Genomic DNA, 24,142 nt, shown 5'->3' with positions numbered 1-24,142 from the left:
ATTTATCAACTTTTATATTTGATGACCTCATGATTTTCCGAATTACTCTGAATCTAGAATACTTTGAACCTAACATCACACTTGGTGACAATGTAGATGGTGAAGCAGAGATGGAGCTGTCCTTGGAGATAGTATAAATCTTCTTTTCCAGTACATATTTCTAAGTAAGAGAAATGGAATTAATGTCACTAGAAAGGACAGGTGAGTTTTTCACTAACTAAGTCAAGAAAATGTAATGTGATTTCAAAAGCTGCATACTGAATTATCAAGTTAACACTCCCATTAAAAATTTCCCAGATTTCTACTGCAGAGGAAATGCCTCCATATAAATATGAATATAGAATACTTATTGTCCAGACTTATCTAATTGCGCTCTGTGCTGCAAGATTTGCAAGTACCCTTCCACCCGTTCCTTATCTGTAGACGTTCACACATTGCCCATTGTTTGAATCCAGCCAACATACTGTCACTGCAGGTGTTTCTCAGGTAGACAGATGTCCTGCTCAGCTTTACGCCTCTTGTTTTTTTTTATTACACCTTTGATTGCTGCAGAAAAATGTACTCCCTGGGCATTCACTAAGTAAAACATTTTATTGTTTTGTTTAATTATAGCTATTTATTTTGAGCTTAGCTGGAGCACTATACCAAAGTGAAGTCCTCGATTATATCTCACTTTGGGTAAAGTTATCTTGTATTTGTATCATTTAAAATTATTTCTGTTTTTATTGTTTTCTTCCAAAAATACATGCTAAGTTCCAATATGTAGAAGGATGATGTGGGGCCAAAGGGACAGTAGATTTGCAAAGGAGGCTTATGATTCTGGTCTATGTAAGGTCAAGCAAGACCTAGTATATAAAGCTAGTTGTTTGGTTGTTTTTGTCTATTTTTAAGAAATTCATTGTTCCCCAAATTATACATCTATATTGTACCCAATATATTATTTATATGCTAAAATTTCTCTCTACTGAGTAAAGAATACTATGGTAGCATTTCAATAACAGAGGACCTCTATTTGTCCCAATTATGCCAACATTGCCTAGAAGACCGAATGCCCTTCTTCTCTGCTTCTCATTGTGAGAACCCACATTGTCCAGAATAATTATTATTATGGGAAATTCCTTAGTGCATGGTGAGGGAAGAAATGAATAAACTTTCTCTACCTCCTACAAAGTTTTATAAAGATCCCAGACAACCACCCCAGAACTTTTGAAGAATGAAATAATTTAATATATTAAAAGAGTTATTATTCACCTCAATAATAGACTAATACCTGCTAAACCTTTCCTTTCTTTTTTGTTCGATACAATAAGCAATGAATTCCCAACATTTATAAATCCTTTTGCTTCCTGGACAAGTGGCCTTCTTAACATCAACTTATGTTACATTTAGAAATATTAATTGATAAATTGAAAGCGCCAAAATGACTTTTCCAAGAGCAGTGTTGTAAAAGTGAAGAGCTTCAATTACAGGAGATAAAGTAAAATGAAATAAACTGAGAAACCACCCTTGGACTGTGGCATGGTGAAACTGAAGCATTGCTCCTCCATCACAGCTTATACACAGCGATGTGTGAAGACAGAGAAGGAAATAAAAGGGAAGATGAAGTATTGGGAAGACAAAGGGCTATCAAGATTATGTACCACACTCTCAGGCTGCTCCAGAGTCTGTCATAAACTCAGCTATAGATAATCATACTCAATGGACATGCAAAATAACCCCAGTGACATTTACTTAAAGGTGGATATTAAAATCACTGCAAACTCATTGTGATTAACTCAGCTTCATTGTTGGGTGGTAGATTTCACTCAGTGCCAAAAGGTTTTGCAAAATGGTCTTTCATTTGAATTACGATTGCAAATTGATACAAAGAGATTTTTAGAATCGTGCAAAATTTCCTTTCTCGTCCTCCATCGTCGACTTACTCTACGCCCTCACTCAGTGACTCATTTCTCTAGCAGAAGGGCTGGTTGTGTAGCTTGTGAGTACACCACTTGCCCAGCATGTGAAATGTTGCTTGAATCCCAGTACCAAAGGAAAAAAAATCAATGAACAAAAATTCCTTTCTGCAATGGATGATAACTCTACATATGTGTACCTGGACAGGCGCAACATGAAGAGTAACGACCTTCTGAACACATAGAAATCAAAGGCAGAAAGAGCATCCAAAATCTCTCAGCCTTGGAGTGTCACCAAAGCACTTATTTAATAACATGGCTGACTTTCAAATTCTAGCAAGAAGCTTGACCATACACATTTGGCTATAGTCAGCTGACCAACTAATAATGGGTAGGGATGTCTAGAAATTGAAAATTCCTTCTAATGGGCAAAAATGACACATCTCTGGCAGGTTAGGTACCAGGTTAGGTCTGTTGAAGAAAGTATGGCACTAATTGGGAAAATAGGTGATAAATTCTCTTGGGTTTAATGAAAGACCAGTGAAAAGCTTCTGACAAGTGGCTTCCCTCACAAGGAAAAAGAGTGCATGAAACCCAAACATTTTGTAATGTGCATCAGCTATTCACTGTCGAGGGCAAGGCTAAGATGACACTTGTGAATTCTATTCCCTAGTACTACCTGCAGGTTAACTGGGCTGTGCTGGCTATAGAGAGATGACAATGGCAGGACCCCAAATACACATTGTGTACCATGGCCTAACCCCAATGTTTTATGTTATTTATGAGCGTAACTATGTAAAAGTTAAAGAACCAGTGCACTGTGAGATAGAGCAGTGTGGTTGGCCTGGGGTGTGGCAATGGGCACTTGTGTGGACTAGGGCTTCAATAGACTTCTCTCCCTCTAAATTCACTCATGACTTGAACGGGGTGGATCTTTTTCTTGGCTGAGCCTCTTCTGACAGCCGCATATGTTTCTTCTGGCTTCTCTCTTTTAATCAATGGCTTTTTAGCCGGAGCCTTCATTCTCCACATGACAACTGGGTGCCGGGGCCCTGCCGCACTCTGGATACGGATGATCTTGGTGGAAGCAATGTACGACATCTTCACTGTTTGCACTACAGCGTTCATTAAATTTTTTGCTGCCTGGATCAGGGAGGTGACACTGTCCAACTGTAGGAAAGAATAAAGAGAAAAGCTACTATTTAAAAATGCAGTTAGGAACGTAGAAATTGAGGATTTAGAAACTGACAGTGGCATTTTACTTTGACTCAAGAAATGAATGAGCTAGTTCTTATTTTACATTTCCATATGAAATCATCTTCATCATTCCATCCTATTATTTGTGAATATTTATCTGATATATAAACAAATTCATATTTTATTTTTAATGTGGTGTCTTAGAAGGGTAAATTTCTTTCTCTTTATTTGCAAGAAAGCCCCCCCACACACATACACACACAGTACAGGCAAAAACATACATTATGTTTTTCCCCTTGAGTATTTCTTAAATAATCACACTTAAATGGGTCTCTGTCTTAACACAGAACTGTTATTCTACTATAGAAATGGTTAATATAGAAAGAATGGAAGGTTGTAATAAAATTGAGTTTAAAGTCCAGATTCCCTTCTTGGCAACCTGGAGAAATTATTTAATTAGTTTTATCAAATCAGTTAATTCAGAAAAAAAATGCATATTAAATATAAAGCAATACACGTAAGAAACCAGTATGTTAGCTGCCATAAAGTTTGTTAGAATTACGTAGCAGTACCTTTGCAACCTATAAGGACTGGCAAATTGCTTTCAGAGATGTGTGCACGAAATTGCTAAAAATACCTTGTCTCAGATGATTTTATTTGTTAAATGTCTGGGATGCTATTCATGTAAACAATCTCTGGAAAAAAGCATGGAGTGACATTCCTAGAATTTTCCAGAATCCCTCAGAGATCAGCCAAGTCGATTCATTTTTATACAGCCACTGTTTTTTCAATTATTTTCGTTTGGCAGATTGTCATCTGCAGCCAACTCACATGGGGAGATATGCCTCCGCTGCCAGCCCTCTGTGATAGGAGCTGTCAGGGCTGAGGCTCAAAGGCTGACTCTGTAGTTACTGAAACCCATCAGCAGCTGCTGGCCTGAGTGTTCTACCTCTGCTTCTCTAAGAGCTTCATCTCACACACAGAATCAGCAAGTGAGGTAGAGTGGGGAGCTGTGGTTGTGTGCCTGGGGCTGTGGTCTAGCTGGCTGCTTTCCTGCAAGAAAATTTAATTAGCTCCATAATTTGCCAAGCCTGAGATCCTTGAAAAAGTAACACCAAAACCATATGATTTTAAGGCAGCAATATTTGTCAGCTACATAAGCGTATATATTTTTGCATATATTAGTTTATATAGTATGTATTTTACTTAATAAAGGCAGGGCAGTGAAACCTGTGTACAGGGCAAAAATGACAAATGATGGATAGACACTAACAAAGGTTTTAAGTACTCACAAGTGTTTTAGGAGGAGGTGTGTGTGTGTGTGTGTGTGTGTGTGTTTATTGCTTCTGCTGTTGTTTGTGTACATGGAAGCCCATGCATGCGTGTGTAGACACTGGCCGTCATCATCTTCCTCTACCATTCCCTACCTTATATTCTGAGACTGGGTTTCTCACTGAACTCACTGCCTGGCTAATGTGACCGGCCCATGCACACCTCTAATCTTGGAGGACATTAGGCAGCTTCTGCATCTGCACACAACCTTATAAAAACTATTAAATGTTAAACAGAATAGAAGGAGTCATTGTTCAACTACCAATATATGGCAAAATCAAATCTTCCCTTTTATAATGGTTTACATTAAAAGCCTAGTGCCAGGAATGAGTTGCTTTTTTAGGACTTGTTGGACAATGAGATACTTAAGATCTCCCCCACTCTCCCTCCCAAAAAATCACAAGCTTTGATAATGCATTTGGTTACCTTCCAGAACTTGATGATTAGACCCATTTGCTGGAACAGACAACTGGAAAAATCAAGCTGACACTAACCTGGAAGCTTCGTCCAACTGGTTAGCTTTCATAGTGCTGGGAAGGGCTATAAACACTCCCAGAAGTTAGAAAATGCAACTGATAATCTCACTCCGCCATGAACCTGGTGAGCTATGAGAATGATTGGCCTTGGAAGACGTGTGCATTGGTAGAATAGTATCCCAATGTTGTGAAATCCGACCAGAAAGACTTAAGGCTCAGTCCACATGAAGCTCATATCTGGCATCATTATCAAGCAAATAAACTATGGCTAGACAGGTCAGAGACTATGGATGAGAAACTGCTGCTATTATTTGGCTAAGTAGACATAGTATTACATTGGCTATTGATGACTTATAACTATACCCATAGAGTAAGGCATCTCTCAGCCCTCATCAGAGATGTTTCCATTTGCAGTTGACAATGATGAACACTAAGAGTCACAACTCATCAGGTGCAGAGAATAACAGAGTGCTGAATGATCAGTTCTAAAGAGAAGACATGTGTTGTATCCCCTTCCCCACAGACGAACAGAGGTATATAATTAGCTTAGAAGTCAGAGAAAGTAGATGACCACGAGGAAATAGTGTCTTCGGAACACAGCAGGAAGCTTTACATATGAATTCACGGCCATTGTGAAAGCACACAGAAGACCTATACAAGCCCACTTCCGGAGGATATGCCAGCATGGAGAGGCTGGGTGTTCATGCAGCTCCTCCTCTAAGGGGCTACCAGCAAGCATTAGCTAGGAAGAGAGGAGGTCAGTTTTTGCTAAGAGTGTAGCCTCTGAGAAGTTAATTGTGCTTTTATGCACTGACCACACATCATCAAATATGTGGGAAGCATAAATTGGCCTCAATGGGAGAAACAAACAGGACACAAAATTCATCAGAAAGGAAGATGGTTCTGTGAAGAGTTGGAGGAGGGAGAAAGAATATGGTCAAAACCTGGGGAAATGAGGAGCAGAAGGAGGAAGAAAATGAAAAAGGAAATAAGGACTGCGAGGGATGCGATCACCCACTGATACAAGGGGACGGATCTAATGAGAGTTTACCAAGGCCAGTTGGACTGGGACTGAACGAGGACGCAATCCAACCAGATTCTCTGAATGTGGCTGGCCCGGAGTCTTTCTGAAAAGCCATTGACAATGGCACTGGGACTTGTTTCCTCTGCATATACTGGATTTTGCGGATCCAGTCCATCTGGACAATCACCTTCCTGGACCTGGAGGGAGGCGGGAGGAACTTGAACTTCCCACTGGGCAGGAAACCCTGACTGCTCTTAGGGATGGAGAGGGAGGAGGAGAGGGAGTGGGGGGAATGGGAGGGTGGTGGGAGGAGGGGGCAGAAATGGAAACTTTTATAATTTAATAAAATTACTAAAAAAAAAAAAATCTGGGGAAATGAAACTGCCAAAGAACTAATAGCAAAATAGCCCCCTGGTGTTAAAGCATGGTAAACATGGTAAAATATGAACAGTACTTTCCAAACTCAAAGCAGAAAAAAATATTTTCTAAAGAGTGAAATATTATTTTAGGATACTGACTAGTGGCATCCCTCAAACATCAAAGCACTGGTTTTGTGCTATGGGTTCCACACCACCATAGATTCTTCCAGAAAAGAAGACCCTAGGGACCACCCGTCACTCCAGCCATTCATCAATGGCTTTGACCTGACCACCCCCAAAACTTGTGTTCTCTTGCCTTTCTTTTGACATCCCACCATGGATAGACTACATGGGCCTTCTATCCTTTTGATTTCTCCATGTAAGTGATACTCTAGAGAGGCAGAGGAGTGAGGAAGTTCAAGTTCAACCCAGGCCTCACAGTGTGATGACTGGCTTGTCTTTCTCCACTTCATCAGGGAGCCCCTACCTGTGCTATTATAATCTCTCAGCCTGGTCCCTGAAAAATCCCTTAGCTTTAAAAATCTTACATGATTATAGGAAAACCTTCTGTTCCACACGACTCAGAGAAACCACAGGACAAATTATGTCCCCTGGAGAGCGTGAAGACTAGTTTTGCAGACAGCAGATTAGGACAATTGTTCAGAGAATGCTTTTATTTTATGAAGAAAACTTCCAGACCTTGTTGAAGACTTTTCAGGTCAATAGAGTATGTGTTCTGAGATGTGTCCCTCTGAGCTATTAGCCCTACCATAAGCAATGGGCAAAGCAAGTCTAGATAATGGTAGGAAATTTCATTAAGTGTCCAATAGTAGGAAATTACATTGAGTGCCCAAACATTGTGTATGACCTACTCATAGAGAAAAAAAAATTGTGCAAGTGGATGCCTGCAAAACATTATTAAAAATCCTTTTTATTCTGATCTAATTTCATGAAAAATCTTTTAAGACAAGGATTTAATAGCTCTCCCTATATAAAGACAAAGGTAAATTCGAGTGAGGTGATACAGGGCTTTGGCATTCAGAGTCAGCTTATTGAACAAAATGTCCTTCAAATCACCTGTGCAAAAGATTATTGACTCATTCCAAATGCGTAGGAGAGCAAATCAACACGACTTTAAAATTCAGGTCTCTGGGATCTCTATTATATAGTACCTGCATTAACTGGAAATTCTGCTGGCACATATAACCTGAGATGTTTGTGGCAGAGAGGCTCTTCTCGCTGACATCTACTAGCACTTAGCACTCACCCCTGAGTTAGATGGAGAACTGAGCAAAGCATCAATTATGATTCTTAAATATCTTCCCTAGTTTCACACCTCACTGTAATATGTAAACATTGTTTATGCACACATCCCCCCCCCCCACACACACACACAGAGAGAGAGAGAGAGAGAGAGAGAGAATTTCCTGTTCATCATGCGAAAAAGGGGAAGAGAATTTGATTGATTTTTCCAAGAGGACTCTACTCTGACCTAAGCAAAGTCTTCTAGCATGAATCAACATGTGTCACTTACCACAGTCAAAATGAAGACATTTCTGTCTTGTGGGACTTGTGTTTCTGCTCCATAAACTGATGTGGTTTCCAAAATAACTGAATACAATAGTCCTTTGGTGTTACCATAATGTTCTCAGTAGTTAAACAGTGTCTAAGCCATGACAGAAGTTGAAATTCTTTCTTTCTAAGTAATGAGGTGACTAGTAAGGGGTTATGTCTAATAAAATCTTATTCTGAGTCTTATCTTAAAAACACCCAAAATCATGCCCCTCTAAAAATTCTTCATAAGTATTATCATCCTCTTATTACTATAAATCTTCCATGTTTTGTGGTATTTTCTACAAGGTTTCCATTACCACAACACAAATTTGACCGGTTCTGAGATGCTTTTAGATTAAAAATTTGACTCGACTAGAAATTATATCAAGAACGTCTTACCAAAGAAGCTTCATCATGACAAAAATATCTTCTTCCTCTTAATTGCCAAGTTTTGTCTCTGTAACACGTATATAAAGGGTATCTGTTTTCTACAAAAAACAGTGAGTGTGGCTTGAATAAGAATGGCTTCCATATGCTTCTATATTTGAATGGCTGGGCCAAGGCTTGTGGAACTATATTTTAGAAAGGATTATGAGGTACAGCCTTGTTGATGGGGGTTTTGAGGTTTCAAAAGTCCACACATCCCAGTGTCTCTCTTTCTGCCTCTAACTCGTGGATCAGTTGGAAGATCTCAGCTGCTGCTCTAACATCATGCCTGCCTATCTGTTGCTATGCTCCCTACCACGAGAGAGAGAGGAGTCACTCTCTGAAACTGCAAGCAAGCGTACAGTTAAATGCTATCTTTTATAAGTTGCCTTGCTCATGGTGTCTCTTTAGAGCCATATAAAAGTGATTAAGACAAATTGAGAATTACTTGAGGCATAATTCCTTGACAACTTACCATATTCATTTGGAATACCTGGTGGAAAAGTCTTATCGAAATCCGATGTAATTAGCAAGAACCAAGAGCGATATTCAGGAAGACCTACTGGACAGTTCTGTTTTATTCTTTACACTTCTCACCTTTATTTGTCAAAATACCACAATGCCCTGTGTTCATAAAACACACCTACTCTCTATCCTTTGGGTGTGAGATATTCATCAAGTATTCTGTTTAAAAGAAAATTCTGAGTATAAATGAACCATAAACCCATTAATGCAGCTCTGTCACTGGGGAAAGCATGGTTTCCTAATGTTTGTGTGAAGTGTCATGTTAATTATCTCTGCTGAGATTGAGACTTAGGGAAAAAGCCAAGCTTGTCCTTCTTATACTCATCTAGAAAAACTCATCCAATGTAGCCTAAGTCATGTCTGTGAGTCTTAATGTTTACCTGAACTCAGACAATCCTGACTGGCATGAATATTTGAAAGGCACATATGTGGGCTTTGGTTTCAGGCATAATAACAGTTTATAGTAATTGATAATATCATGGTGTGCTAACATCAATTGACACATGGACACCCTATGAGACAATACCACTATTATTTTCATTGATAGATGAGGAAACAATAGAAATGGGAGGTTGAGAGGCCATAGTTATTAAATACTAGAGATGAAATTTGAATGAAGACATTCTGGTTGCATTTGGTGTTTTTGTTCATATTGTAACTCTGCCTTTCTATAATATCTCAGTAACAATAGGAGTTCTTGTCATATATTGAATAGTTAGAGAAATTCTAAAGTCTGTAACATAATGTCTAAAATTTTAAAAGCAACTACACGATAGTCCTGCCTTTAAGGAAGTAGATGTTATTATTTTAATGTGTGTTAGTACAACAAACAGGAAGAGCATGCCACCTGCTAAGGCATTTTCTTTGATCAGAGGATGGTTTGAAAAATATCCATTCTTTAATGATTCCCAAATAAACATGTTTTGATATTGACTTCATTTCCATTTGAATCACACATTCGTTGTACAAACTCTAGCTTTATATCATCTTTTATTTCAAGCACTTACATCATAGTACATCTATGGCCCAGTACTCCATCTATTATTCCCTTCCATCTCACCAAGTCTTTCCTGTTGTCAGGTTTCTGTCCTGCCTGGGCTCCACGGTAGTTAAGTCCCAAAAAAGTCACACAGAGGTCTACATTAACTATAAACTGATTGGCCCATTAGCTCAGGCTTCATATTAGCTCTGATAATGTGTATTAGCCCATTATTCTTGTCTATGCTAGCCACATGGCTCGGTACCTGCTTTCAGGGAGTCAGTCACATCTAGCTTCTCCTGTGGCTGACTGACAACTGCCGCGGAATGGGCTTCCTCCTTCCGAGAATTCTCCTGTTCTCATGGATCAGCCCCTACTTCCTGCCTGGTTGTCCCGCCTATACTTCCTGCCTGGCTACTGGCCAATCAGTGTTTATTTAAAATAGAATTACAGAATACAATTGTCCCACACCACTTTCCCCTCTTTTTTTTTAAATAACAAGACTTCTGAATCTAATATTCTTTGTTTAGCTTTTCTCCTGAGCATTATCCATAACAACTTGTAACCAACATTCTAAACAAAGGAAAATACCTATAGCCCATTTTTTGGGAATTTGGGCATTGACTTAAAATATAATTGACAGAATACAATTGTCCCACACCACTTTCCCCATTTCTAGTCCATAAAGTCATGCTTACATGTCTTAAAGTATTTGAATGCATCTAGTTTAATATTTCTACATTTAGAAACATGTTCTCAATCATAGCTTACAGACAACAAAAGAATTTTATTTAAACATTTAAAATTTGGGCATCCACAAATGAATAAGGCATATATACACACACCAAAAAAGCATAAACAAATTAAATTACAGCTTCCAGGACAAGGAAATGTTTAAGATTCATTTTATCATTCAAATGTGTCAATATAAATATAATCCTGATTAATCAAGTATTTTTTTTCCTGATCCTCAAAGAGAAATTAAACTAATTTGTTTGCCTAGGTTTTAAAGCTTCAGGGAGGACAGAGGGCTCTGACTCTGCCAGCCTTTTTGGCTCTAACTTGAAGGGCTCAGTTAAAACATTTGGATGAGGCATCAGCACAGATCTTTTAAAGGACATGCACTTGTGTTGGCTGGCAGATGCATAAAACAGCTACCTCTGAAAAGATTGGCAGTTTCCTTTTATTTGTGTTTCTAACTTCAAGGCACCATTAGTATCTCTGGACTGATCTCTAAACATGGTTACCATACACTGTAAAATGTATTAAAAAAACTTAATTTTTTTCAGCAAAAATTTATTAACAAATTCAGTGTTTTCTGATCCACCATAAACCTCTCTTGAGCATCTCAGTTCTCCCAACCCTTGCTCAACACATTCTATTGTTTCCAAAGAGATATTTTTGAAGAATGACCTTCATGGAAAGCATTCTGCCTTTTTTTCAGATGTATTAAAAAGTGCTAAACAGTCTAGATAGCTTAAGAGGTAACTTCTGTAAGGCTTTGTTAAAGCTAGTTAAAATGGGAATTACATCTTCAGATTTAAGCTGTCAGGGTCATTATTAAGATGAGAACAAAGTTTATTATTGGAACATTAAAAGTTATTCCAATGGACTTCTGTTATTCTCACAGCAAATATGTCGTTGGCAAACTCCATAGGGCATTTTCTATATGGATAACCATATAGAAAAGGTGGAAGCCAATGCACAGAATTATTGTGTACTGAACATGCCTCAGCTTTAAAACAAATATGACATTTCTTTAGTTGTAATCTTGACCTGCCAGAAATATTTTTTGAAGTTAACTTCTCTTCTGAGGCAAATACTCTAGGCCCAATGAATTTTATATCATTTGAAAATGAAATAAGAATAAATATAATGCCAGTTCTGGTAGCTTCCCAGAATGCATTTTGATTTTATTTGTGACAGGTAATTATAAAATAAATGTATATATTAGAAATCATTATCAATCTCTCAACAATGCTGATTGAAAGACAAACACTGGCTGGAGAGATGCCTCTGTGACTAAGAACACATACTGCTTTTGCAGAAGATCAAAGTTTGGTTCTTCAAACCTACGCCAGGCAGTTAACAACGGCCTGCTACACCAGGTGTAGGGAATACAATACCCTTCTATGAATTCTGTGCGTAACTTCCCCTCTCCCACATACATAAAAATAAGTATTTAAAAAAGACATATGTTTAGCTAAGGCTAAGCATATTCTTCCAAATAATATAACTCCTGAGACATGATTTGAAAATATTCATACATTCTTTCCCAGAAGGACTAGTGAGAGTGGGTTGGGTATGGTTGTTTCATCCTTTGTTTCTCTTTCCTCTAGCATCAGTCAGGACATAGAGGTCTGCCTTCTCCACAGATACATCTGTGAGGGTATGACATTTTCACAATGTTGCAGGATCCATGGGGTAAGAAATAAAAAGCACTAGGCTGCTTCCTTGATTCTGTCTTCAAACTGTTCATGAGCACAACCAACAGGAAATTGGCTCAGTGATACCAGAGGCTCAAGATGGCTTCAGCTGTAAATCCAGGAAGGATTTCCAGTCTACTGGTATTATACACTCTGAGTATTTTGAAGCTCTTTTAATTATTATTGATTACTCTGCCATTCAACTATACTATTAAAATATCCAGCACATATATTACTTTTTAGCTTTTCCTTTTTATTCTTTGAAAATGCATATATCCAATATATTTTGATTGTATATAACTCTTATCCCCTCATCCTGCATCACCCATGCAGACCTGCATCACATCTCTCTTTTTATATGTATGTATGTATGTATGTATGTATGTATGTTTGTATGTATGTATGCATGTATGTATGTATGCATCCATTTGTTAACCTACTGGATCCAACTATGTTTCACATATGCACATGGGCATATGGTCATTTTCTGCTGGGTAAGAGAGAGTCACTGTTCTGTAGAAGCACACCTACCTAGTAGTTCTTATCCCATTGGATAGTCAGTAATTTTTAGCTCACACATCCTTTCTACAGACATTTCAAAAAATAAAATTTTCTGTTTCATCTGCATTGGTCCGTAGGTGACTGTTTTTAAGTAACCTTTGGATAATACTCTGGTGGATAAACATATAAGTTAATAGCCAGCATGAGAGAGAGAGAGCATGCATGTGTACTACAGATGGAACCCAGTATGCTGAGAAGTATCAAACATGGGCTCAATCACTTGGTTACATGTAGCCCAGCCCCTTTATGGTCAATTTGATCTATCCACATAACAATATTTCAAATTCTCTCTGTCATCAAACCTAGAGTGCGTTAATTCTCACTTGTTATGAACTTACTTACTTAAAACAAATGTAAAATGAATAATGGAACATTTGGAGTAGAAACAGAAATAGGAAGAGCAAAGCTGACGCCTCCTACTTCTCTGCCTTTCATGCTATCCATTTCTAGAAAAATGAAAGTTTTCTCTCTCAGCACATATTCCCACCATGTGTCCTCTAGATCCCTTTCTTTTCTGCCCTCTGGAAACCTTCATACAATTAACAATTCTCTCCATGACACATTTTTATTACTTCCTTAAATGCTGATAGGACTACCCAAAAATTCAATGTGACTTTTGACATGTTTCCTTTACCCCAACTCTCTTTCATCATTTCCCAAGGAATTTGATTTGTGCTTTTAATTAGCATTCCCAAATTTTATATTCAATATATATTCATACCTAATATATTGCATAAATCATATGATGTATTGCATTTTGCATATATAAATATAAAATATATAAACACACATTTATTTTAAGGAATTTAATAACTAATCATTCATGTACTGTTTCACCCAATCAGATTCCATTTGTTCTGCTAATGCTCATTTTTAAAGGATTTATTTTAAAAGTTATTTTAAAGTATGAGTATCTGGGAGAATATACACATGATATATACATGGAAGTGTGAGTCTGTATGAACACTAGGTGGTGATCATTGACAAAGAGAGTGGAAACTGAACTAAAGTCCCTCTCTGTAAGAGCATCAAGTGCTCCTTACCATTAAGTCATCTCTCGGTTCTAATTAGTACACATTCTTATAGAGTATTGGATGAGATAATAAGGTTTACTCATTCTAGTGCTGATGGATTATCAGACTGCTTAGACCTATTATGAATGACTACGTGAATATTCTAGTCTGTACACTTTGGCAAATAAATATACAAAATTTTCTTGGTGTGTACCAGAAGGCAATTGAAGTTGTGAGAATGCATAGGTTCAGGTTTATTAGGTGCTTCCTAGTATCTCCAAGGTGCTCCTCTAAATTTGTGCTCCAACCAATAACATCTGAGAGTTCTAGCCAGTGTACATAGGCTCTATTGTTTATTTGTTTCCGGCAAGAAATTGGAAATACTAGAAATGTAACTTTGTGAAAAACTAGAAAATTGCTGATTAAAGTCATTTGCCATTTCAAATTCCTCGATGTGTATATGAGCTTTCCAGCTACTCTGGGTTTTCGATTGTGGCAAATTGAAGTAGTTGTGGAGAGAAAGCTCACGACGGCGCTAAGCTCTGTTCTCCTGCTGGCTCCTGATGCTGAGGATGTCTTAGGCACGTAGTGAACATCGTCATATCTCTCTTAATGAAGTGTCTGCTCAATACCTAGTGTTACATATGGACTAATTTTGTTCTTTATTGTTCTCTATGTCTTCTGGACACATGTTCCATTAAAGACACAGAACCTGCAGATGTTTTATCATCTGTGATTTTCTTTTTCATGTTCCTAACTTTGTTTCTCAAAATGCACGATTATTTTTAACTCAATGAATCTAACTTAGCACATTTAGTGTGTCATTTGTTTTTTTTACCTAAAATATTTGCTTACAGCAAGGTCACTGAACTTTTCCATGTCTTACAACTGTTTGAGATTTGGGACTCAGTTTATACTTAATGCTTTGATTTTTTTTCTAAGTAAGTGATATATGTACATATTTTTGAAAAAGATATTCAATAGTTCAAGTATCATGTTTTTTTTTTGTTTTTTTACATTGGCTTTCAGAGTGAAATTGAGAGCATGTGTTTGGCTCTATTTCTAGATTATTGGGCCTCATTTCTTTGTTTGTCCTTACACCAAGATCACCTTCTCAGGGAAGACATTCATGATACATAAGTTAGGAACAGGAATCTCATTTTACATGTTTCAAATGACATGACTCACATACTTCTATTGTTTGTAATAGTCAGCAATGTGTATTTAATATACAAATAAAATAAATGTTATGCATGCAAGTTGTAGAGCAGTCCATACAGAGATGACAGGCAACATATTTTTCAAAATAACCACAGTCAAGTTTGAATTAGTGTCTTGTATTATTCTGTAAAACTATCAATGCTTCTCAGATATTCTATACTCGTCCTTCACTAGGAAGTTTGTAGCAGCTAGAATAAGAAATGAATCACCAACAAATGATTTTTTCCTCATTATTTGCATTTAAAAATTAAAACCTGTTAAAGGTATTCTTCTCATAAAGTCCCAACTTCCCAGTTTTTAAAGATTTCAGGCCAATGGTTGTAAATGAGAAATATATCTTATCCTAAGAAGAAAACATTAGTTCCATAATAAAGAGGATACACTGGATACCAGCTCTGCAAAATGTTCAAGCTGTATGAGAATCAATTAATTAAAAAGATATTGTGGTATTGATTGTTAGGGTTTGTAAATTTCTCATAAATTTAAATACATAAGGTGAAATGTCAAATAATATGACACAAAATCTAGGACATTTGAATGAACAAGAGTTAGGACAAGCTCCCCCCACCATTGATAGGAGTGTGGTTCCTCCCTCTCATTGACTTCTTCCCTGTCATGGCAGCATCTCTGGAAACAGTATGAGCCCAACCGCTCTTATTACCTGCCTTGCAATGGGCATGGTACTCCAGGCCCAGAAAGGAAAACAGAAATGCTTCCGAGGGTTCCAAAAGGCAAATTAATGTGGGAAGGTGGTTACATGGGAAAGGGAACAAGTTTTCCCATCAGCACAAACTGCCACAGTCTTCCAGATGGAGAAGATGGAGATTGTAAAAGGTCCTGACACGGGATCCCCACAGTGGAAGTCTATCTGCCAATAGTCTGACAATTACCTCCTGTTAGTTAGACCTGAATGAAAGTCACTAAATGAAACACATTGATGAGGTAAAATTCCTGCAAAGCACAATGACGAGGACAATGGGATTTCTGCCTCAGTATGCATTTCCTTCTCTTTCTCTTTGGAGGTTTGTTCTGGTTTAATCCTGGGAAACGTCTGTGTAGTTTTCCGTTTCAGTGATTACAATACTGTGCTTGAAAACCTAAAATTCACATATGTGTGTTACTTCAATATTGTTTGTAAATAAAATATCAAACTGTTAGCTAAGCCTCATTACTGGTATACACACATACATACATACATACATACACACATGCATACCACACACATACATACATACATGCTACATATACACGCACAGAGACACTCCTACGCACAAAAATACATATGAACACATACACACCTACATGAACATGCACAAGATACACACACGCGCACATACACACAAGCACATATATACAAAAATACACAAACACATACAGTGGGAAGGGCAGGAATAATCTTTGTCTCTTAAGTCTTTATATATTTAAATGGTCCTTAAAATATGTCAGACATGTTTATGATTCTTTAGAATAATGCTAGTATCTTATTAAAAATGATAATGGCTACAGAAATAAAGACAGAAATAAATTATTTTACATCAGTTCATCACATATGTATATGTGATTTATACAGACTTTCACAGAATGCTTCTTTAAATTTTAAGTAAAATGCCACTTTGTCAAAATTTTTATATACATGAAATTTCACTACGTGCTTAAACCTTACATTTTGATTTAACCTTTCCATAGTCTTCTAAGACTTAACCATAGCTTAATGCAACCCCATAAATCATATCATTGGCTACTATGACAGAAATTTAAGAGTAAATTCAATAATACCGGCAGAGTAGACACTATATTGAATGTATGAACATTGTAAAATTGCAACAACAAAATTTATGATGAAGGTGCCAGTCTTCTGGGTTCTTTCATAAGGGTTTAGTATCCCACTCCTCCCATAGTCTCAAGTGCTGCAAGGCTTCAGGACTATGCATACACCCACTCCAGCCTGCAAAGTTATGCCTATGCACTCCATCAGTGGTTCAAACCTAGGATGAGCAGTACTGTAGTTACGTACGCATGCCTTAACTGCTTGATTCCACCTATTGGAGCAATAGGGCAGCAGGTAAGGAGACAGGATGTCTTTGGAAATGATTCCAAAGGATGCCTTGAGCAATAGAGCTGTTATCTGAGAAGTGTGGGACGGAAGAGTTCAGGTAAAATGCATGTGCCTTGAGGAAACAATTGAAGTGTCCTTCAGATCAGGCCTTCTATTTATTCCACACCAATGCTTTATATCTGAGAAAATATCATGCCGGGGCTGGGGAATTGCCCACACTGGGGAAGGACTAAAACGTTCTGTTGCTGAATTTCACTCGTTTTCAAGTCAGACATCTCTTTCAGCTTGCCTCGAGTGTCTTAGAAAACAAAAGAATTTTTCAGAGCTTTTCTGTGGATAAGTACAGCTGTCTCCTTGTGGAAGGAAAGAGATTCACACACATTTCAGAGCAGCTGCCTCTTGCCCTCCCAGCTGCTTGGGAAATGATAAACTTTTCTGGCAGTTGGCCCCAACCCCAAAGCCGTGGGTGTCTGAACTAATCCCCAGGCACCAGAATGTAGTAGGCTGCAGATATAGGGAATGGTGTGTGACTTTTAATCATCCTGATCCTTGGCTCATGTAAATGCAAAGAAGAAAGCTCAAAGAATAGGTTAGGTGACTGAGATCAGGCAGGTGTCTAGGTGTTCCTGTATAGCAAAGGAGGAAACACGCACAACTTGGAGGTTAAGAATAGTGTCAGGCAGACTAGATGAATCCAAGCAAGCATTTCCTTCTGAGCAGATGGACTTGGTTTCGGTGTGTTTGGGTTTTAATGTGAAAAACAAAAACCTCAACAATGACTCTGTAAGATTGTCTTAAGACAGTAAGTATAATCAACACCCATTCTGTAAGACTGTCCTAAGAGAGTGTGAGGTACAGAAGAACGATGATTAGCACACACACTCTTCTCCCTGATCGTCAAGCCATTAGGAACAGTGGCCTTCTTTTAACACCAGTAATCATAAAGCTTGAAATAAAGAAGAAAGATGAACTTTCAATAATAGCTCCAAGTTTTCAAGCCCATGTGCAAAGGCCATATGCTTGAAGGTTTATATAAAACTTATATACCATGCCAATAGAACTTAGTGAGGTAGGTAGCATTTCTGAATTTATCAAATACTACATCTGAAAAATGTACCACAGAAGATTCTAGAGAGCTGGACAGCATAGTCAAGGCAAGAAGAGGTGGACTCAAACTGCCTGATGCCACAGCGTGTCCTCTCTAGCATCTGGGACAGATTTCTCCTAACAAAGAAATGGATTGCAAAATAGTGAAAATATCTTCTCTCCCTTGTCTTGTGACTCTTTGGTCCTTTGTGAACTCTCCTGATCCACTGTTTTTATTCCCCCTCTAAATATGCGGCAATGAAAGAGTGCCACATTGTAGTTTGGGAGTCTTGCACCTTTAGATAGATCCCTGCACCTTGAACTCTGGTTGGCGACTGCAACTGGGTTTTCTGATTGACGTCTCTAACATGGCTTCTCTTTGGATTCTTATGTTTAGCATAAGTGCCCACTTTTCTGCACCATGCATACTTCAAGAGAAAAAAGAAACGACTTTGGAGATTGAAAATTGTTTTTGTGGGCAACACCCAATAAAAGACATGTTTTCATGGATGTGTGTCTCACTGGAAATCCTAGGAGTTTTACCATCTCTTTTAAATTTACCATTTGACTTAACAAGACTAGGTTCGAGAAATGTACAAAGGTGTAGACAATACAGCAAGGGTCACGAAGAGAGAGGAGAGGAGAGGAGAACTGCCTTCTCGGGCAAAGCTTTTAACCCAGAGGTCCAGACACGTGGATACATTTCAATAACACACACCATGTGTCACAGGGGCCATAATTTGCTGGTAATAATAGTTCACATACTGAAATCGGAAAGCGATTTACTGTTTCTACATAAATTAGTCTGTCTAAAAGGTTGCTCATCTAATTGCATCCCTTCACTCAACTGTATTCTGATATGCTAGCTTCAGTGGAACAAGAAAGGAAGAGAGATCTAGCTTTTGATCTAGCTTCCCAGGAGCCATACTAGAAACCCACTTTAATAATACAGAGACCAGCAAAATAGGCCTGTTCAAAAAGAGATATTTTCTGTGGATGACTGTGTATCTTAACAGGGAAACAAAACCGAAAATGAAAAATCCTGAAATTATCTTGTTTAGGAACCACAGACAGAAAGTGGACATCATTAATTGCTCCTGTAATATCAATAGACAAGCATAACACGTTCTAAGATTGAAAATTCTATTTTCTCAATTATTTATTTAATACCTTGTCTTACATAGTATTAGGCATTCAGTTTGTTTGGTTCATCTTTAGCAATGTCTCCCATGACAGACATTGTTAGATGAACATCCCGTAGCCTTTTCTCCATTCTTCATTGATAATGAAGCCTTGGTATTATTCCTGAGGCAATTAACCCAGTCATCAAGGAGAGGTCAAAATTAGTCACTATCCTTTATGACTTATTGGTCTAGAGATGTTTCATGTCACCCTGGTCTAGTCCAAATGTGTTGTGTGGTTTTGAGAAAGATTTATAATTATAGAATGTACTCCTCCCTCCTTTGCACCTTAAGAAGCAGTGGTGTAAAGATAGAAGAATTTGAGCTACTTAATTCATATCCAAATAATGAACTAACACACAAAAACAGACAACAGTAAGTAACAGATGGTTATAAATAGAACTATGGAAAGCTTCCAGGCTTGGTGGCATCATAAATCCACGACACAGCCATAATCTGAGCTTCTGGTGATGATTTATGCATTTTATAATAAGTTTTTCTATGTGTAACCAAAGGCATCCTATTCTAAACCATTTTTTTCCCAGTTCAAGTGTAAATGTAGATGACATAGTCCTCCTTCCAGCTGATCTTCCACATTCTAACCATCTTGAGAATTTGCTGCACCTGTATTTCTAACTCTATTTACCTCACATTACAACTGTGTTCAAACACACACACACACACACACACACACACACACACACACACACTTGCCTTGCTGTATGTATTTATGAGTGAGTGCCAGGTTCTATGCCAAATTACTACTTAAATCCAAGGTCACATCTTTGCTTAAGCAAGGACTATCCCATTTGCAATCACTCGTCTACTACTACTTCTGCTTAATTCTGTAATTTGAATCCCAAACTCTTATATCCATGTAACTGTAACCATGCTGTTTATATTTATTCTAATCTTAATATTGCAAGATTTAGGAAAAACTAACTGAATTACAGAGAACATTTATGCTATGCTAGAAATTTGGTAAATTGAAACTATTTGATTTTCTTTTGAAGTAGATTTTATTTAAGATGCTACATGCAATATCTTCCAGAAATCAAGTCTCCCTTTCCCCTTGTTTGAGGCACAGTCTTTCTTATTTTTTTATGTAGATGATCTGCATACTGCAGGCTTACCTGTCCCATAAGTGTCCCATAATCCACCTGTGTCAGTCTTCCACCTCCCAGCAGGAATGCTAGACTTCCAAATGCACACTACTGTATCAGAATATTCTTAACATGGGTTCCTGGGATGCAGCTTATCTTGTTAGTCCAAAGCAGAAAGAACTTTTACCCATTAAGCCATCTCAAAAGCCCTTAAAAGCATCCTTTAGACACATGCTAGGAGGAATAAATATTGAGAACATGTGAGAAGCAAATGGTTTGTGTCTCAAACTTCTCTGTATCAGGTCTGAATAATCTTAGATGCCTAATGTGATTGCTCTGCGACTCTATGTCACCATTAAACATAGGTATAATAATTGGTACTACCTAGAAGTGACAAATGTCTATATAGTTAGATATAGATAGTTATATGTAGATGTGTGTGCATACTATTATGTCACACTTCCAATAGTGTCTGATCCATTGTATGAACTGTATGCCAAAGCTTACTTACAGCAATAATAATCTCTTACTTTATAATTATTTAACCCATAGTCATCAGAACATATGCATTAAATCCCATAAACTCCATTCTTCATTTTATACCCACTTCACTAATTCAAGTTATCTCTTTAACACGAAGTACTGAAACAGCCTCCCATTGATCTCCTCGGTTAGATTCCCTTTCTTCAATTCACACAAAAGTTATATTTCTTAAGCACAATTCTGGTGATTTTCCGTTTTATAAACATACATATAAGAAAAATAGCTCTAGAATGAAGTCTGTGGTGTTGACTACGCTGTATTTTCAAGTGAACGTGGCATCTTATTGTGCTCCAATCTAACCGACTCTCGGTTCCTTTCTCATCACATTCAACAACAGTCATGCTATTCTGTCTTTGGGATGTGTTTATCTCTTTTCCAAGAGTTACTTTCCTTCAACTCATTCCTTCAGACTCGTCAAGATTGTGGCAGTGGTCCCCTAGCGAGATGTCGATGATTTTCCAAGCTCTATTTTCCTTTCTCAGGAAGAGCTCATTATGAACTCTCTGTCCCCTTTGGACTCAGCACACACACTGTCATTAGAGCCTTACCACTCTGTATTGCTGCTCCTGAAGTCCTGATATTCATTGGAAAAACAGATTTAAAACTATAGATGAGCAATAAACCAAACAAATTTTGTTTGCTTGCTGACTCACAGTTAAGTGGCGATTATACCTTTTAAAGGATCCGAGAGAAATACCTCTCATTTTCTTTGATTCTTTGAGTCTGATAATCCACAACACTTTGCAGCCACATTTAGGATGTTGGAGACAGCAAAATAGGGAGCAGAAGATGAATACTAATTTAATCAAAGTAGGTTTAGATTTACTGTCTACTATCAAAGAGAAATACATTAAATGACTCCTTTGATGCTGCCTGTCTGAAATCAAGAACATTCAAAAGGACAAAAGCTGCTGACTTAAATCCTTCATCAAAGATTTTTTAAACATTTTAAAAGAGATCAATGATTATTAGCAATCTCAATAAAATGGAATTGAGATGACATCGTTATTCTTAAGGGAATTTTACAGAGATGAATAGGCCTCTGGATTGAGTTTCTGTTATTTATTGTATTTTGGTTTCATTAAAAGCAGAATCTGAATGCTATATTTGTTCTTACTTTGATACTTAAATCTGATTTATTAATCAGTGAAGAAGGCTCAAAACACCATAAATAGAACTGCCATATGACCCAGCTCTACAAATCCCACACATATTCTCAAAGAATTCTACATCTTGCTACAGAGAGATTCATGAATATCTTTGTTTATCCCTGCTCTGTCCACAACAGCCAGGAAACTCAATCAGCCTAGGTATTCCTCCACTGATAAATAGATAATGAAAACAGGGTACATATACACAATGAAATTTTATTCAGCTGAAAGAAAAATTAAATTATAAAACAAAGGAAACTGTGTGGGATTACAAAGCTTAAATTAAGGTCATAAATGTCAGTGTGTACAGCTCTTTCATACATGTATCTAAGTTCTAACCGTTACATGTGTGTACCAATACGTAAATGTGAAAAAAGTCCTTAGACCTGGAAAGGGGTCATGAGACACGGTTTTTTAAAAAAAGACTTTATGTGATGGAGAAGGGAATGACAACTAAACATTTGAGGTATTAGAGAGGAAGGGGTTAGAGTCAGGTAAACAACACAGTAAGGAAAAGATGAAGGCTTGAGGTAGAAGAATAACAGAAGAGGGAGAAAAGTAGAGATTAATCAACCAAAGCCAAATATGCGTGAAATCCCACAGGGAAATTTCACTTTCTGAGTTAATTAAAAAAACAAGAAGAAAATAATGTTCCATAACCATCTTAAACTAAAATGTTTTAATTTACCTTAATAACACAAAATGTCAATATAAAATTACTTCTCTCTTTAGCAAAGTCCAAGTACTCAGTCTTGTGTCAAAGAGACAAAACAGGACGTATGTCAAGAATCCACTGGCCACATCTCTAACCTTGACATGGCTTATTGGAAGTGAGTAGACAGACTGATGATTGGAGGCTGAAGGGAGCTGGTAGAGCCTTGACAGAAGGAAGTTTGATTTATAACCTTCTAACTGATGACTCTTCCAGACTTGCATCAAATGGTCTTTCTGGATCTCAGCCCTGAATTTATTTAACCTTTGTGGTTGTGCCAATTTATCTGCACCTATTAAGTCTGCCTTTCCCAAGAATGTGGACCCCATCTAGGCCAGACATGGGGAGCTGTCAAGTATTTTTGCAGATTGCTCCTTGACTTCAATCCAGTTTCATATTCTGTCTTATGTGTGAATAAGTTAGGCACTGAGCACCCCATGTTTGTGTTGACTTCTGGGGTGTAAGTGAAAACTCACATAGACTAATAGAAAGATAATTTCAACCAGAAGTCAAGAGATTAAATGTTCAGTGTTCACTTGGTAGCAAATAGGTTTTGTAGTTATACACTTTCTCTGAGCTTGAATTTCTGTGTCCTATATATGTTAGTCTGAGTTATTTAAAAGATCACATTCAGTTATATAACACTAAGAGTCTTAATCATTACCTCTTCCCCTTGGTCCTCCTAAAGACCCTTTAAAAATTCACAAGAGATGATATAAGCTTCTATGTTCTTATTCTTAAATTTTCATGTTTAATTTCTTTATCCAAATTTCTTGCCTTTTCACACATATTACAAGGTCTTCTGATTTGGTATATAACATTTGGATTGTTCATATATCAGTATTTCCCATCTCTGACATCCCTCTCAAATTAACAACAACCTCGTCAGAGCACTCTGCGCTGTGAATACTGGCCCAGAGCACTCTATACTGTCACTTCTATTCTGAACATTCTATGCTGTGACTACTGGTCAAAATACTCTATAACTTGACTGCTGGTCCAGGGCACTCCACACTGTAAATACTAGTTCACTCTCGTCTGTACAGTTATGCTAATCTATTACAGTGCCAGAGATACTGCATCCTTTTTACATTTTATTTTGAGAATTACCCAACTCTCATAAGTATTTTACAATGAAACTTCCATGACTAGATGACAAAAGGGAGTTAAGGGCCTTTTCTGGCACCACAAATCTAATCAAACCTTAGAGTAAATATTTGCATACTTTAAATGCATAACAAACATAACTTAATACTTTAAGTCATTTATTTGTAGTCAGACTTCTTTCTTGTTGGTCTCATTACTCCCTCTTTTCTTTAGAT

At 37.5% G+C, this 24,142-nt stretch overlaps 1 protein-coding gene across 3 annotated transcripts in view; it reads right to left on the bottom strand.

Moving 5' to 3' along the window:
* Nucleotides 1-518: 518 nt before the first annotated feature.
* The window catches only part of Ctnna3 (catenin alpha 3), a 1,405,098-nt gene continuing 1,381,474 nt past the window's right edge, over nucleotides 519-24,142 (bottom strand). For all 3 annotated transcript variants that reach the window (XM_048451587.3, XM_087898188.1, XM_087898189.1), the window contains one exon: nucleotides 519-3,065. In XM_048451587.3, the coding sequence (XP_048307544.3) occupies nucleotides 2,778-3,065 (288 nt within the window). In that variant the 3' untranslated portion in view covers nucleotides 519-2,777. The remainder of the gene's footprint in view (nucleotides 3,066-24,142) is intronic.

The sequence above is a fragment of the Myodes glareolus genome, chromosome 18 (genome assembly GCF_982192425.1).
Source record: "Myodes glareolus chromosome 18, mMyoGla1.1, whole genome shotgun sequence".
NCBI lineage: Eukaryota > Metazoa > Chordata > Mammalia > Rodentia > Cricetidae > Myodes > Myodes glareolus.
Note: the sequence above shows the minus strand (reverse complement) of the source record. Positions and strands in the feature narration are given on the sequence as shown.